The sequence below is a fragment of the Gymnoscopelus microlampas genome (genome assembly GCF_963454915.1).
Source record: "Gymnoscopelus microlampas genome assembly, chromosome: 7".
In the NCBI taxonomy this organism is placed as follows: Eukaryota; Metazoa; Chordata; class Actinopteri; order Myctophiformes; family Myctophidae; genus Gymnoscopelus; species Gymnoscopelus microlampas.
Genome location: NC_139944.1, coordinates 54,304,434 through 54,322,867, shown reverse-complemented (window position 1 = coordinate 54,322,867; position 18,434 = coordinate 54,304,434). Strand labels below are relative to the sequence as shown.

General features: G+C 42.7%; 1 protein-coding gene across 4 annotated transcripts in view; it reads right to left on the bottom strand.

The window, feature by feature from the left end:
• Positions 1 to 18,434, bottom strand: part of LOC311049072 (retinoic acid receptor gamma-like) — an 87,837-nt gene that overhangs the window by 19,523 nt on the left and 49,880 nt on the right. For 2 of the 4 annotated variants that reach the window (XM_084062516.1, XM_084062517.1), the window contains exon 1: positions 14,631 to 15,312. The exons of the other annotated variants lie outside the window; for them this stretch is intronic. In XM_084062516.1, the coding sequence (XP_083918642.1) occupies positions 14,631 to 14,784 (154 nt within the window). In that variant the 5' untranslated portion in view covers positions 14,785 to 15,312. Of the gene's footprint in view, positions 1 to 14,630; positions 15,313 to 18,434 lie in introns of those variants that run through there. 4 annotated transcript variants of the gene reach the window in all.

The window sequence follows — 18,434 nt, the reverse complement described above, 5'->3', positions numbered from 1 at the left end:
AAGGACCCCTTAGATGTGAGAGAGATGAAGCAGGGACCCCCCACGATAGGCTATATACTGTTTAAAATTGTGTTTCAGACTAAACGTTTACATAGATTTCATAGACTTGTTTGACAACACTATCATTGTGTAGTGTTGTGTAGTGTTGGATTCATGTGTATTGAAACAACTTAACTGAAAATAGCAGATCTACAAGCTCTGCGAGGCGTTGTGAGCTTGTAGATCTGCTATTTTCGGCTAATGTTCCCCTCAGAATAGGGATGCTAGGGTTCAAGTGGTTGATGTAAAACAAAGAATCCTATCACACAAGGATTTGGTGGCCCCCCCTGGAGTAACTCTGAGGGCCCCCTAGGGGGTCCCGGACCGCTCTGTTGACGACCCCTGCACTATAGGACAAGAAAGCATTTATTTCTAACTCAACTCCATGCTACAGAGGTGTGTCGAGGATAACTCAGATAAATATACCTGCCGATGACAAATAAAATACCGTGCCACGAAAACCCGTCTGCAAGCAACAGCATGTCTCTTCCTCTCCTCTGACTGAGCCGCTGGCTCCCGATGAGAACAGACACACTGTTGCAAGATTTTGTGAGAGAAATAATAAGTATAGCAGCCAGGTTCTATGAAAACAAGCCCAAAAGAAGCAACTATATAGGCTACATGAGCACTTTAAAACCTATACTGTATACAGTGGCTATTTGAAAATAGACGATCTACAAGCTCAAGCCCCGAGCTACAAGCCGAGCTATACAAGCTTGTAGATCTGCTGTTTTCAAAAAGATCTCAAAAAGAAAAAGTGAAATATTTGGAATATATTTTGAGAAAAAACAATTCAGATGGGGGTCTGCGGAGAAATACATTAATTTGGGCGTCATTGACATGCAACATGTTTGAGAACTGGTTTAAACAACAATAATAATAAAAAACAATTGGAAGCCGGCCCATATAACTACTCTTTAAAAACAAGCCCCGAAAAACCACAACCACCAATATTTACGAGCAACTTTACAGAGAAACAAGCCCAAAGTGGCTTATAATAAGCAGACAATACGTGGCAACACCGGAACACGCTCCAGAAGGAGCAGGTGGACCCAGCATGCTGGGTTTGGCCCGGGTGTGTCGACCCAGCACGCTGGGTTGGCCCGGGCCGGGTGTGTCGACCTGAGGAGAAGATTGAAGCAGATGATGTTCCAAGAGGCAGCAGGGAAGCGATGAGGTCTTTAGGCTCCAACCCAGAGACTCTGCTGCAAGTCACTACAATTATCTCTCTGGGTCTCAACGACCAACGGTGGAAAGTAACCAGTGGCGTGCACAGACATTTTGAGGGGCAGGTGCTCAAGTAAATTATACTTTTTTTTGTTTACTTGGTCTGCTCTTTTTTCCCTCTACACCTATACCTCTTTGCCAAAAATAGCCGATCTACAAGCCCACAACGCCTCGCAGCGCGAGGCGTTGTGGGCTTGTAGATCTGCTATTTTTGGCTAAAGTTCTCCTCAGAAAAGGGATGCTAGGTTTCGAGTGGTTATGGTAAAAAGAAAAATCATATCACATAAAGATTTGGCGGACCCCCTGTAGTAACTCTGAGGACCCCCTAAGGGTCCTGGACCCCCTGTTGAAGACCCCTGCTTTAAACTGAAAAAAAAGTGCCCTTTTTTCAAAAGGGCACTTCTGGTCAAGAGGGCAAAGGGCAGGTGCTCTAGCACCACCTAGAGTCTATCTGTGCACGTCCCTGAAAGTAACTAAATATATCGTCACTGTCTTTGGGCAGAAACCTCCAATGTCCATGTTTTCATTTTTGGTGTTTTTTACGTAAATTAACGCTCTCTACTTGATCATACTACAGTGTGACACGATCTACGAGCTCAAAACGAGTCGCAAAGCGATGCGTTTTGAGTATACATTTAAAGGGATAGTTCACGCTAAAAATGTCATTTTTTTCTATCGATATGGAGACTAGAATTCACGGATATTTTTTTGTTTTTGTCGCATTCCTAAGCCAATAGTTTGATGTCCAGCAGCGGTTCCGGTAGGAGACACAAAGATTCTCCTTTGTGTCTCCTACTACCGGAATTGAATTCAAGTCTCCATTAGGTGACAAATCAATAGAAAAAAAGTAATTTGTTGGGTGAACTATCCCTTTATGTCTGATAATGATGTACTGTGCCTGTTCAAATCACGTATACTTTACATGAGTTAATTTTGGACAAAATAGCACATTTTACATGGGGGTGCCCACTCTGTATTAGTGCCCACTCTTCTCGTACCCCTGTGCAGTCACACTGAAGGGCAGGGAAAGTGATCTATTGAGCCTTGATTACATGACAGGGATGAGTGTGGCTGAGAAGCACTTGGTTTTGCGCTCGCTTGACACACACACACACACACACACACACACACACACACACACACACACACACACACACACACACACACACACACACACACACACACACACACACACACACACACACACACACACACACACACACACAGATTGATGATGGGTTGATTCTGTGTGTGCTATGAAGGAGTTCTTTCATTCTGTTCTGAGGGGGAGAGACTGTGTGACTTATGCACTATGGTGTTCAAGAGCTGCAGTTTTGGCTCAACTCTCCTAAACTCACACGTCTCACTGCTTCTCAAGACTCTGGCCTGGGGGGCTCTGGGGGGCTCCAGTCAGTCAGTCAGTCAGTCCGTCAGTCCGTCCACAGAGAACTTGCGTTCACTGGCGTTTAAGGCCAACTAGGCCTCGGGCTATCATAACAAGCCCTTTTTCAGCCCTTATTAAAGGAGACATGCTGAACATTTTCTGTATCATATTTTCCTCCAGGCTAAAAAGAACTAAAATCTATGACGAAAAATGTTCGTCGACTACTTTTTTTCACTGACGAAAACTAAATAAAAACAAATCTATGATGACTAAGACTGAGACTAAATATGTTGACCATTTCGTCAACAAATGAAAACTAGACTAAAATGTTAGTGAGGGACTAGTGGATAAGACATCCAGTAGAACTAAAAGACAAGTCATTGTATGTTTGTTTGCGCTCGGTGTGTTGCACTCTGAAAATAGCAGATCTACAAGCTCACAGCAACACGTTGTGAGCTTGCAGATCGGCTATTTTCAGCATGCAACCAAGTGTAAAATCAGCCATTACGACGCCATCAAGGCACCGATAAAAATACATTTTAGTCGACTAAATCAACTGTAGATTTAGTCGACTAGAATCTTATGATATTTTTGTCGACTAAAACTAGACAACAACTAAAACATTCCAGATGACTAAAATATGAATAAAACTAAATGGAATTTTATTCAAAAGACTACGACTAAAACTAAATCAAAATGTGCTGTCAAAATCAACACTGCCTGATTGTAGTCCAGCCCAGCAGAGTATAAATACTCTGGTTTATAACAAGAGAATAAATACGCTGAGTTTATAACGGTGAAAAGGAACGGCGGCGAGAGGGTGAGAACACAATAGAATTCCACCTCATGATGATGATGACATGTCAGGAGCACTCGAGGCGTTTGACTTCCTTTTGACTTTGATTTCCTCTCTAACCGGGGCTCCTATCAGCTCCCAAGTGACTCACTTTTGGACTCACTTGGATCTTTTTTTTTGCATAACTTCTCGCCCCATAAAATGTTCTGTGCTTTTCTTGGTGGAATGTCCCGGGTTTGCATGCGAGTACGTGTGTGAGTGTGGGTTTGTCTGGGTCCACAGGGCGATGACAAGCACAATGTTCTTTCTTTCTTTTCTTTTCTTTTCTTCTCAGTGTGACTATACTTTGTGATCCAGTAACAGCATGCATAGAAAAGAAGGGGAGAAAAAAAAGAAACATGGCCGATACGCAGTGGTGGAAAAAGTACTCAAATTCTTTACTTAAGTAAAAGTACCAATACTGCAATATAGAAACTGTTACAAGTAAAAGTCCAGAATAAAAAAATTACTTGAGTAAAAGTACAAAAGTATTGGTATCAAAATGTACTTAAAGTACCAAGTAAAAGTACTAAAATGTTTGAAAATAGCAGATCTACAAGATCTACAAGTGATCTACAAGCTCACAACGCGTCGCGATGCGACGCGTTGTGAGCTTGTAGATCGGCTATTTTCAAATAGCCTATGTATAAAATAGGGCTAAAGTGGTTAATGTGTGTTTTATAATGTAATAATTTATATCTGCAAAGTAATTAGTAGCTAAAGTTTTCAAATAATTGTAGTGGAGTAAAAGCACAATATTGTCCTCTGAGATGTAGTGGAGTAGAAGTAAAGGTATTGGCAATTGGAAATACTCAAGTAAAGTACAAATACCTGCAAATTTTACTTAAGTACAGTACTTAAGTAAATGTACTTAGTTACTTTCCACCACTGCCGACACGGAAGAGAGAGAATCGAACTCATTCTCCTCTCCTTTTTTCTTCGGAACGCCCAACCTATTTCATTCTGCCGCCAGCCTTCAAATGAAACGCCTCCAACCCGTTGAGTGAATCATAATGTCTCGCTTGGGTCCAGGAGGAAGAGGGCAGATATATAAACCCGTAGCACATACTGGAGATATACAAACCCATAGTACTTGCAGACAGTATGCCGCCGAGTGAGTGATTGTCAAGGCCGATTTATACTTGGTTGTGTGTTTTTTTTTAAAACATTTTTATCCCACGATTTTGTTACCCATTTTTTCACCCAGTGCCAATTGCCTAAGCATGTAATCATGGGCGCTACTCTCCCTCTGCCAGCCTGGGGAGAGCCCTGAACTAGAGCTCATGCTTCCTTCAACATGCTACATTTTAACAACACAAATCTTGTACACGTAGGGCTCGCCCTGCTGGCAAACAATGTTTTTAGACAAATACAATACATTTCGAGATTGTAGATCTGCTATTTGCTAACATACAAAACACTTCTAGAAGGGGTTCCTCCTCAGAAAAACAAAGAACATTTTAATTTCCGTTTTGTAGATCTGCTACTTTCTTCTACTACTAAAGAGAGAGAGAGTGAGGAGGGGAGACAGTGAAGTGACAATTCCTTTCATCAGCTGTTCTTTAAGTTCAATACCAGTGTCCCTGCCCCCCTCCTCTCTCTCTCTCTCTCTCTCTCTTTCCCTCCCTCCCCCACCCACCTCCCTCCCTCCCTCCACCCCATCCTGCCTTCCTGCCCTGGCAGGGAGGAGGAGGAGGAGACCTTCCTGCCCCCCCCCCCCCCCCCCCCCCCTTTGAAAGGAAAGGCTGTGAAAACCAGGCTACTGTCCAGAGGAGATGAGCTCCTCCATAAAAACAGCAACACCACCAACACACACCATCATCCCTTTGAGGCTGTGGGTTCATTTCACACGGACGTAAACAACACCAACACAAACGCACACAAACAATTCTGAGACTAAATTCTCTCATCCTCTTAATAGGTTACACAGCTGAGGACAGGATCTCCTTATTTTAGTTTTTTTACCACCACGGCATCTCGTAAAAAAAAGAACCCACAGGGGCGGCAGCGCGTAAAATCTGGACCCAAACTACGCTTAAGCTGTTAGCTTTAATAACGTTTGCTGCGGTTTCATCCACAAACTGAACAGCGGACAATGTAATCACTACAGGGCTGTGTGTGTGTGTGTGTTGTTTTTATTATATTTTGACACTTGCGTTGGCAATGTAAACGTGTGTTTTCTCATGCCAATTAAAGCTCCTTTGAATTGAATTGGATTGCGTCTGATCGGGTCTATAAAACGTGTGTGTGTCGTTATCAGCGCAAAAACCTGGACGTCAACATTTGTGTACTGTGTTTTTTTTCCCTCTCTTCTTCTTCTTCTTCCCCCCGTTGAGCAAACGTAGCCGTGAAGCCGTCAGGCTTTGTCTGGAAGCATGGGGGGGAGGGAGGGTCTCAAGAACAGGTTGTTAAATGAGGATTGCCCCCCTCTCTAATTCACAGTCATGCATACAAAGCATCCTTTGTTCTTTACAACGCCACCATAAACCTACCTTTCTATTTCTACCCCTCTTCTTTTTTTTATATAACAGAGTCAACATTTGGCCGTGTCTCACCTCCTCCACTCAGCCCCGTGTCTCACCTCCCCACTGTCTCACCTCCCCACTCAGCCCCGTGTCTCACCTCCCCACTGTCTCACCTCCTCCACTCAGCCCCGTGTCTCACCTCCCCACTGTCTCACCTCCCCACTCAGCCCCGTGTCTCACCTCCCCACTGTCTCACCTCCTCCACTCAGCCCCGTGTCTCACCTCCCCACTGTCTCACCTCCCCACTCAGCCCCGTGTCTCACCTCCCCACTGTCTCACCTCCCCACTCAGTCCCGTGTCTCACCTCCCCACTCAGCCCCGCGTGTCTCACCTCCTCCACTCAGCCCCGTGTCTCACCTCCGGAATGACGGTACGGAATTCAAAATGTACTTGAGTAAAAGTACATACGTATTGGTATCAAAATGTACTTAAAGTACCAAAAGTAAAAGTACTTGTTATGCAGAAGGTCCCATTTCACAAGTTTTCAAAATGTATAAAAATCCTTTGAAAATAGCCGATCTACAAGCTCACAGGCGCGTTGTGAGCTTGTAGATCTGCTATTTTCAAATTGCGAAAGTTTAAATAGGGCTGAAGTGGTTTTGTAATAATAATACAAATCTACATAGTAACTAGTAACTAAAGCTTTCAAATAATTGTAGTGGAGTAAAAGTAAGCCTCTGATGTAGTGGAGTAGAAGTAAAAGTATTGAAAATACTCCTGTAAAGTAAAAAAAATCCTCAAATTTGTACAGTATTTGAGTACATTTACTTAGTTACTTTACACCACTGACTCCTGGGCCAGCCGGTGTTAACACCGACCCACTAGACTACCAACATGCTTCTCTGAAAACCTCTGGGTGTCAATGGAACTGTGTGAGGGTGTAAAGAGAGACAGTGTGGTGGATGGTCGTCATAAAGACATATGATGAGCAGCATCATCCCCGGCAGAACACAAACTCCTCTATTTAGGGAAAAGTGTTGGTTTCAGAGAGCTGTGACAGCTGGCTTCAAGTAGGAAGGTGGATAACAAGATTGTTCAATAGTCCAGTGGTCAAATAAGTACTTTTACTTAAGTAAAAGTTATCAATACCACAAAGTAGAAATACTTTGTATGAAGTAATGAGTATAATATACTTAAAGTAGCAAAGTAAAAGTAAGCACTCATTAATGTCCCATTTCACAATTTGTGAGATTTCTTTCAATATTAAACATTTTCTTCAAAACATATAACTGAAGTGATTAAACGTATGTTTTGTATCAATAATCAAAATCTACAATAACTGGTAACTAAAGTTTTCAAATAATTATTTTGCTTCTCAGATGTATAATTATAAAAGTATTGAACAATTGAAATACTCAAGTGAAGTCAAAGTACCTCAAAATTACACTTGAAGCACAGTACTTGAGTAAAGTTACTTTCCACCCTCTGGCATCAAGCTGCAGTGTGTAAAGCGAAAACAAGGTTTTCGGAGAGAGCCAGGGTTTAATGTTTGCTGTGACCGCTGGATGGAATAGAAAGTTGGAAGGTAGATAACAAGATTGTACAACATCTGCGGCGACTGCAGGCATTCAATAAATGCAGTCAGTCTCGCAGAAAGGCGCAGGCCTGTTTGCTTTGAAGTTATAATGTAACAAATGTGAGTGTGGTTTGTGAGACGGCGCTGAAAACAAGGTTGCTATGACACAACAACAAAGAATAAAAGGCAAGCTGGAACTCGCTGGACAAGACCTTCAAAAGTTGTTGGTTTTAAAGCAATTCCTCACGCTAACAGCCCCCTCATTACCCCGAGCCACGGTGGACGCCATTCCTCAAAGTTTTAGGATGCTGTTGTAATTACTGGGATCGTTGCCTTGTCCCAAATAAACACATTTATAATAGATGTACATACAGGACTTTAACAGATGGAAGACTTATTTACATTCAACGCACACATGCAGCAACTGGCAACTGTTTTCCTGCGAGCAAATTCAATGCAATCTGCTAATCAATAAATCAATAATTGCAATCAACTGAGTGAATCAACTATAGCCGCTCTGTTCTGTTCTGTGTTCTTCAGGATAAAAAATTAAGATGACCGGACAGAATGTATGACTTCACTGCAGTTTCAGGGAAACACTTAAACTCTATGTTATTCAGATCACACATGTTAACCCATTGAAACCTGTCAAGGACCCCCAAAAGTATATGTATGTGGCCACGGACCCCACATCTCAAAATATTTAGTTCCAGGGACCCCTATACACTAAGATTTGAGTTACAAATGTTCAGTGGCAGATGTTTTCCCGGTCAATAATCCAATAACACACACACACACACACACACACACACACACACACACACACACACACACACACACACACACACACACACACACACACACACACACACACACACACACACACACACACACACACACACACAAATATCAACTAACTGAGCTTAGTAACAAACAATAGGTTAATATGAGTTTTCACAAACTCAGATAATTGCATGGAACTGTAGTTTGTCGTCTCGGAAACACTTGCTATGCATCCCATGTCTATGATGCATTGTGAACATACTTATAATGCATTATAATCTGCTTATAACACTGTATAATTATAGTTATAAGAACTCATAGTATAATGCATTTTGACAGTGATTGCAATGCATTATCAGGGTGATTATAAAGCATTATAACATGATTATAATGTCTTACCACTATGAGAATTAACATGGGATGCATAGAAAGTGTCATTATAAAATGGTTTATAATGTATTATGATTGCATTATTACTGCTTGGCTGGAGGTGTGTTAAGAGACAGTGGGACAGCCCACAGTCATCCTGATCCACTTTGAAGCCCTTTGGATTGGATCAGCCATGCAGCCAATATTATTTACAGTGTGGACCCTCACCCACTGCAGACAGTATAATATTATTTACAGTGTGGACCCTCACCCACTGCAGACAGACGGTGTACAGGAGGAACATTAGTGAATTCCATGATGGGCTTGTGATATTTGTACAGGCACAACCAACCATAGCCTGTCCACTCTGGGCCAGAGCAATGAAACATAGTACAATGCACACATGCTCTGGAGCCCATTTACTCTGTCTGTCTGTCTGTCTGTCTGTCTGTCTGTCTGTCTGTCTGTCTGTCTGTCTCTCTCTCTCTCTCTCACTGAACAGTGGTTCTCAACCTGTGGGTCGGGACCCCCACATGATTTCAGATTATGCTACTATCAATTTTTGATAATAGCATATCTCTTGTAGATCTGCTATTTTCACCATATTTATCTGTGGAACCGAGTGTCAAACTAAATGTAATGCCTCAACTCGTACAAATATGATTATTTTGGGGGGTCCCCAGTTCAAATATGATTTTTTGGGGGGGTCGCGGCCTGAAAAGGGTTGAGAACCACTGCTGTACTAGCCTGGCATTGGCCATAACGTGGATTTACTCTCACATGGCTACTATCATCAACTACTTCCCCATCAACTACCATCCATTTCACATGGATCATTCATGCTTCATAACATCACTGTTATTCACTTGACGAAAAAGAGAAGATTTTTCAACTGTGTGGTGTGACAGGGGGGGGGGGGTGTATGAGGAAAGTATATATTAGGACTTGACCCATTAAGACCTGAGGCCGATTCTAAAAATGTTTTCTAAAACCAAAAAGTTTGTTGAAAAAAATTATATATATTTTTTTTTCAAGATTTTTCAAAAATAGCAGATCTACAAGCTCATAGCGCGGCACTCGGTGCCGCGCTATGAGCTTGTATATGCGCTATTTTTGAATAGCCAAAGAAATCTAAAATTACACAGACGCGTCCCCGGTCTTAATGGGTTAAGGCCTGTTGAAATCTGCAAAGCCTTATTATAGCTCTATTAATGTAATGTAACTTTAAGTGAGCTCCCAGAGCTTCATAATTAGCTGAGTAAACACAGGAGAGTGCTTCTTCTCTGTGCCGATGGGGAGGAGGTGATGTTCTGTGTGAATGTCGTTAAGCTAAATACCTTTGAAGCAGACTTTTAGAGAAGAGAAAGGGGATTATCACCTGAATAAAGAAGAGATCAGCTGCCATGAAGGGACACACCCCAGGTAGAGAGAGAGACAGGGGGCTAATCCTGCATCAACCCCCCCCCCCCCCCCGGCTTGTCTTTCATTCTCTCCTCTCCCCCCCCCCAGCCCCCAAACAAGCAGCCTAATCTCTTAACTGAGCTCTCTGACATTGTAATTGCATAATTCAGAGCCTTTTGTTTACAGAATGCAAATAATGTAAAATGAGCCTAAACATGAATAAGGGATTAATCCCCCAGACTACTAAATGATATAGTATATACTGTAATGTAGATAGATAGATAGATAGATAGATAGATAGATAGATAGATAGATAGATAGATAGATAGATAGATAGATAGATAGATAAAATAGCATAAGTAGCAGATCTTCAAGAAACGTGGCGCGTTGATGCTTTTGTGTGAGGCTGTAGTATGATCAAGTAAGGCGTTAATTTACAGGGGAAAAAACACAAGAAGTTAGAATATGGAAATAAGAGGTTTCTGCCTGACAGCAATGATATATGGTAACAACAACTAAAATTACACAGATGATGCATTCCCGGATTTAAAGGTATGGTTTTCCAGGTCTAAATGGGTTGAATAGACAGACAGTGACTTCAGGCTGTCTTCTTGACATTGGAACAAAGGAAGCTCTCACTGAACGGCCTCACATAAAAACACAGGAAAAGATGACCCCCCCCCACACGCACACACACACACACACACACACAAATGCACGCACTAGAGTTTTCTTGGACCAAATGTATGTTTGCATGCATGAATGTTTTAGGTACCGGTATGTTTCACGTTCTGTGTTACAATGATATTGACATATGAACTAATCACAGTCTTATGAATGAGGGAAGGTGAACTTGTAATTGCGTTGCAGTGTGATGAACTTGGCCTCGCAATGTGACGATGATCCAAAAAGAATGTTTAAAATCCAGTCAGGTTTACAATAAATTTGTCATGTGATGTGACAATGAAATTGAATCTGAATTTTGCCATACGCACACCAGACCACAGTTATCACTGTTGATGCGTCCACGATCACTGTGTTTTTTTTATTTTTTGTGCCAGTCTCTGAGAATTATATTTTGATGCATAAAGCACAGCAATTAGCAGCACACAATGTGAACAATTACAACGTAAACCACATTAACCATGGTGTCCCTATTCTTGTCAATATGTGTTGTTTGAAAATACCCAATCTACAAGGCTATTTTTGAGGAGCTAAAATGTAAAAAAATAAGGCTTAAGTGGTTGATTCGCCTTCTCATGGTTGCAACTAGAACTCCATGCCAGCAGTATAGCCTAGTACTACAACTTGGCCTTGATCGTGTCTCCAGGCATGTCTTAATCACCTTTAGTTACTCCTCTGCTACTTTATAACTCTAAATAACAACAACGGCCATAATCTGTTATTTGCAATTAACTAAGAAAATGAAAAAAGGTCTTAATTGGTGCAGCTTGTGCGAAAGTCACGCGCTTTGCATTGGATTTGAATAATGCCCCCCCCCCCCCCCCCCCCCTGGCCATCAGCCATGAACCCCGCTGGCCTCATGTTTCTGAAAGATTGGCCCAGTCTAATGCACTCCTCATACGTTTGAAAGAGGGACAATGGCAAAGCAAAGTGGTGTGAATGGCCAGGCTGAATAACACCTCTTTGCATGTCATTGTCCATCTAATGTTAGCAGGTTATTCACTTCACAACAGAAAGGCTCTGAAACGGGACACCAGCGGAGCGGGGCTCTTCTAGACTCTAGCAGTGGCTCCTTAGGAAGCCCGACCACCGAAACCCCTTCTGGGCATTAAAAGAGAGAGAAAACATCTCTGCTGTTTCTCTGCTTCTCCTGGAGGACATTTATGTCTGTGAGACATTTTTGTGAGGGACAATTTGTGATAAGAATTTAAAAAAAAAAAAATGGCATTTATAGATACTAGACTTTTATATTATCATTTTTAAGGAGTAGGCCTACTATATTTACGCCAGTGGTGGGAAAAGGACTCAAATGTTTTACTCAAGTAAAAGTATCAATATTGCAAAGTTTACTTCAGTAAGTATTGGTATAAAAATGTACTTAAAGTGCCAAAAGTAAAAGTACTAAAATGTTTGAAAATAGCAGATCTACAAGCTCACAACACGTCTCGATGCGACGCGTTGTGAGCTTGTAGATCTGCTATTTTCAAACAGCCTAGGTATAAAAGTTTTCAAATAATTGTAATGTAGTAAAAGTACAATATTTGCCTCTGAGATGTAGTGGAGTAGAAGTCAAAGTATAGACAATTGGAAATCCTCCAGTAAAGTAAAAGTACCTCAACATTGTACTTATGTACAGTACTTGAGTAAATGTACTTGGTTACTTTACACCACTGGCAACTACAGACTCAGTGAAGGAGTTCAAATATATATAAAATTAGGGATTAAATCTGTGGTTCTCAAAGTGCGGTCCAGGGACCCCCTCTGTGTTCCTTGATGGGGGTCTTATACTGGTCTACAAATCACAGGTCCATTTGGTTCCACGTGTACACTCTCAAATTCATGGGAGTCCTTGATATTAGAAGTAGTTTGAGAGTCACTGGTTTAAATGATATTATGTGCTAATGAACATGTAGCAACAGGCTGATGTGATGCCTGGTGATATTCTCACCTCCACCGTCTCTCCTTCATCACTAAAGCGTGAACGGCTGACGCCAAACCATGGTGACTAAATGATTACAGGGATAGTTCTGGTTTAGACTTGATCAATTATGCTTAAAAAAAAGGTGTTGTCAAACCATCAAACACATGCTTCTGAACAGACAGATATGATGTGTCCCTGCTTACTGTAAATCACTCTGGATTAAGAGCGTCTGCTAAATGCCTAAACTGTAAACAGACAGACAGACAGACAGACAGGCAGGAACGAACAACAAATGGTCAGACAGACAGACCTGGATGGACAGACAGACATACAGACAGGCAGGCAGGAACAACAAATGGACAGACAGGTAAGTAAATAGCAGTAACAGTGTCAGTAAACTACAAAATCTTGAGTGTAATTGGGTTGAATCTTGAGAGTGTACAAATGGAACCAAATGGACCTGTATGGATGTTTTTTTTTTTTTTTTTTTACAGTGTAGGTATACTGACTCCCAAGATAAGTTTTCTCTGTCATTCACCTGTGAATGTGATTGTGTATTGGAGTGTGTGCGTGTGCCAACATAACGTGTCTGTCAACTAAGATCTCCACGTGTATCACGATGCTGCGGCGGCTATACAACACTAGATCAATCTGTGTCTTATCTGCTCCAGTCTGTTAGGGAGCTGTTGTCAGAAGAAGAAGAATGTGGCCCACCTCGCCTGCCCTGTCTCCACATTAATCACAAAGTTATTGGCTGCTCAGACCGGCTCACATGACAAGGGACTCTTCTTCCCTACAATGAGCTTTATCTCCACAAGTGAAAACTCCCTGTAATGTAATAACACCTGATTGATTGCAAAACAAACAACAAACTCTATCAAACGGTAAGAGGGCTCATTGGAGTTAGTTGGCAAAGTAAAGCCAGTGTGTGCAAGGTGCAGAGACACAGATCACATGTAGAACATGTGTTTGTCCATTTACACCTTATAACTTCTTGCTTTACATTCTTTTTGAAACTTGTGTTGAAAACGTTATCACAGCCGACTACTCAACCTTATACCAACTACATGATCTACAAGCTCACAACACGACACAATCGCGCCTGTAGATCTGCTATTTTCCGAAATGTTTAGGTTTTAAATCCATCAACACCGTTTTTCAACACTTTTTCTTTGTTTGTTGCAGTAAAGGAAGGGGGTTCAGGGCCGGGGGTATTGTTTGAGAGAGACCTGCCATTCACATGTCATTCACGAGTCATTCATACAGAAAACAAACAGTGTGCGATGAATAAATCCACACTCTGGCATTACACACAACTCACTAAGCACATAAACAAACACACTGGAGGGTGAGAATGGCCACAACCAATCCAATGGAATCTGGCCCTTCCTGTGGAGAGAGACTCTGTGATAACAACACCACCAGCACTCTGATAAGGACACACACACGGACACACACACACACACACACAGACACACACACACTTTTCCAGTCTGTCGAATAACAGAATCGGGGGAAAAGGCATTATAAACCAGTGCTTCTCAAACTTTTTCATGCCAGGGACCCCCAAATTGATATACATTTGGCCGCGGACCCCCATCTGAATATATGTCGTGCCAGGGACTCCCAGAAGCAAAATATTTGTGTTCAAATGTTCGCTTTAAAATAAATATGTTCAAAGATTTGCGCAAATCTTCCAAGATTATTCAAAAATAGCAGATCTACAAGCTCATAGCGCGGCACTCGGTGCCGCGCTATGAGCTTGTATATCTGCTATTTTTGAATAGCCAAAGTATAAAAGGTTACAATTATTGTGACGCTATATTCACACATTTTGCTGGGGACCCCCTGGAACACCCTCAAGGACCCCTGGGGGTCCCCGGACCCCACTTTGAGAACCAATGTTATAAAGCACTGAGAGAGAAAGCTGAGAAACTTCTACTTACACTGAATGCTGGCCGTGCCGGCCCAGGCGAAGGGGTCCAGGCCGGAGAAGTAAGGGGTGGTCTTGCCTCCTAGCATGCAGGAGCCTTGGTGGCTGGACACATCAAAGAGGGGCCGAGGGGCCACCAGCCCCAGAGCCTCCATGCAGTCAAACATGCTCCTCTCAAAGAGAGCCAGCGCTGAGCTTTAGTGTAGAACACAACAACAACAACAACAACCAGAGAGTCCTCTTCTCTTCTGTTCTGTCCTGTTGTTTACCACTGAGCTCTGAGCGGTGACGAGTTACTGGAGCTCAGCCAGCCAGTGGAACAAAAACACACACACATACACACACACACAACCTGATTCTCCACACACACACACACACACACACACACACACACACACTCACTACTGTTTCCCTGATCAGCAGGCTCTCATCCCAGGTGTTGTGGGTCTGTGTGTGTGAGACCCTCTGCTCTGTGTTGTTCCTCTGTGTGTGTGAGACTCTCTACAATCCTTAAGAGCTGGGAGACAGATTTCCTTCCTCTTCTGTCTGTCTGTCTGTCTGTCCTCTTGTCCTATATGATCCAGGCAGACCCTCCCCTCCTTTCTCCCGTCTCTCTCCCCCAGATCACTGACGTTGCCTCCTGCCTGCCCTGAGCTTCTCTCTCTCACCCTCAAACTGCTGTAACTGATCTCAACTCTCTCTCTCTCTCTCTCTCTCTCTCGTCTCTCTCTCTCTGCTAAGCTCTCTGGGTCTCTCTCTCTCTCTCTCTCTCACTCACACACTCAGTCAACTGCATGTTCAGACTGAGGAGGAGGAGGAGGGCGAGGGGGGAGGGGAGGGGTCACAGAAGCAAGGGGGCGGGGCCCCCGTATTTGATTGGCCGCATAACAAACGTTCTCTTCCTCCCTCTGAGAGCCCTGAGCCTGCCAGCTATCCTCTTCATATTTCATATTGTGCAAATGAAAACAAATACTGACCCTCTACCCTTTCCTTCGCTCTTTTTTTTCCCTCCCTCTCCATTATTTTCTTTTTCCTCTTTCCTCGTCAGAAAATAATGTTGCTCTCGGCCTCTCTCTCTCTCTCTAGAACACACACACACACACACACACACACACACACACACACACACACACACACACACACACACACACACACACACACACACACACACACACACACACACACACACACACACACACACACACACAGTGTGTGCCTTAGAGGTAAGATAAAGCCAAAAAGGTTAAATCTGTAATCCCGGTGAACTTATTTTAATGAATTAAACTGTATTTGAACCATTCGGCATGGTAGAGTATGTTAATACACTATAAATAGAGCCTGTCTCTAATCTCATGTACATACCTGCTGCTATGTGGACCTAACCAAGTGTTACCACATTTACGTTCGAACCCAATGCACCCTTATACTGTAGCTGCTGGTTCAGGCTATGTGTATGTAGTAGATATCTTAGATCAGGGGTCTTCAACACGGGGTCCGGGGACCCCTAGGGGGCCCTCAGAGTTACTAAAGGGGGACCACCAAATCTTTTGTGTGATAGGATATTCTTTTTTTACATTAACTACTTGAACTCGGGAGTTTTTCTGGAGTTTTTCGTTGCCACTGTCGCAAAATTGCTTGCTCAGGGTCTCTGCTCTACATGTAAAGTGTCTTGAGACAACATGTTGTGACTTGACACTTTAATAGAATTGAATTTAATTGAACCCTTGCATCCCTGGAACATTAACCAAAAATAGTAGATCTACAAGCTCTCAGGGAGCTCAAACATTTTCGAGCTCTCAACAAATAAAAAAATAATAATCAAGAACTGGTGGAATGGATCATTTCTGATTCTTGAGCTGGTTGGAGAGCCAGTCCAGCCCCTCGTATACAATCCATCTCCGCTGGGGGCGCGGGTAGCCTGTACCAGTTGCTCTGGCGGAGGGCGTGCAGGCCCAGCTTGTCTTTTTTTTGTTTACAACTTTATTTTACAGTTTTTATGTTACATACATGTATGTACAACTGTATAGCATATTATACAAAAAGAGATCGCGTGGGTATAACATACAAGACAGGCCCAGCTTGTCTGTGATCTCTGCGTCATTCATAGCGTTGGGCAGGTCCTGTTTGTTTACAAGCTCATAGCGAGCGGCACCATGAGCTTGTATATCTGCTATTTTCTAACAGCCCAAAGTATAAAATAATGGTAATGCGTTCCCGGATTGAATGGGTTAAATAAAGCATGATCTCAGGGGTAATTTGGTCAAATGAAAAGTGTCAAGAAAAAGAAGGCCTTCAGTGATGGTCACTTTGTTACTTTAGGAAAACAATGCAATGAAACACGCACGCACACACACACACACACACACACACACACACACACACACACACACACACACACACACACACACACACACACACACACACACACACACACACACACACACACACACACACACACAGGCTTTCTTGGGTTTGAACTGTAATTGAACCGTACTTTCCTCCTGTTCTTTGTCTTTGCAAACTGATAATAAAGTATTCAATCAATCAATCAAACCTATAGGATGTTGCCACCATGCGGTCGACACACTCTCTGGTCAGCTATAGCCTGGGCAGCGTTCCTTTTCGGGTATATGATCCGGTCGGGAGCGGACCGGATCGCGACAAACCGGAAAGACGTCTCACGACAAAATAGGTCCGTCCTAATAAAATCCTTGATGCGGCGTAGTTTAGCTTGTTTTTTAAACATAAATGTGAGTGTACTTTCCGGAGACTATTTAGCGTCTGTATTATCCATATTATCTCAAGGGGAAATTCTATTCCATTTAAATATGGATTGGGGAACCAAAACAAAGCGGCACCGCAAAACCGGATCGCGACAATCCGGAAAGAGGATTCTTTTTTCTTTCTTTTTTTTCAGTAGGCGTGGCCTAGACCGGATCATATGGGTCTTTTGTAACGCAGACCAGGCTTTCCTCCGAGGTGGAAAGACTGGTGATGCCAGGTTAGGTCAGCTATAAGTAACGATGCGCCTCACATATTCTAATTCAGGGGTCTTCAACGTTTTCAGGCCAAGGACCCCCCTAGCTGAGAGAGAGATGAAGCAGGGACCCCCTACTCTATATTGTATAAAATTGTGTTTCAGATTCAACTTTTTTTGTTTACTTGGTCTGCTCCTGTTTCCCTCTACACCAAACACCTCTTTGCCAAAAAATAGCAGATCTACAAGCTCACAACGCCTCGCAGCGCGAGGCGTTGTGAGCTTGTAGATCTGCTATTTTTTTTGGTAAAGTTTTCTTCAGAAAAGGGATGCTAGGGTTCAAGTGGTTATGGTAACAAAAAAAAACGGACCCCCTGTTGTAACTCTGAGGACCCCCTAGGGGTCCCGGACACCCTGTTGAAGACCGCTGTTCTAATTAAAGGGTGATCTGATGTGATAAGAACTGTATATGACATAAAATAAAAAATGATATCAGAAATAAGTCCCTTTCCCTTAATGTCTCTCAATCAATCGCAATTTTGTCAGGGGGTCCCTAGCAAAAGTTGTTGACACAGCATCACAGTCATTTTAACCACTTTATCCATTTATATGTTGGCTATTCAAAAACAGCAGATCTACAAGCTCACAGCGTGGTCACTTTTGAATCTTTCTAAATCTTGAAAGTATTACGACTTTTCTTTCACACACATTTTCTCTTCTAGGGGGTCCCTCCCCATGGCACAACATCTTTTCAGATGGGGGTCCACGGCCAAATACATATTATGATGATGCCTGTTGGTGCCTGTCTCCATCAGCTTGTCTCTCTCCCTCTCTCTCTAA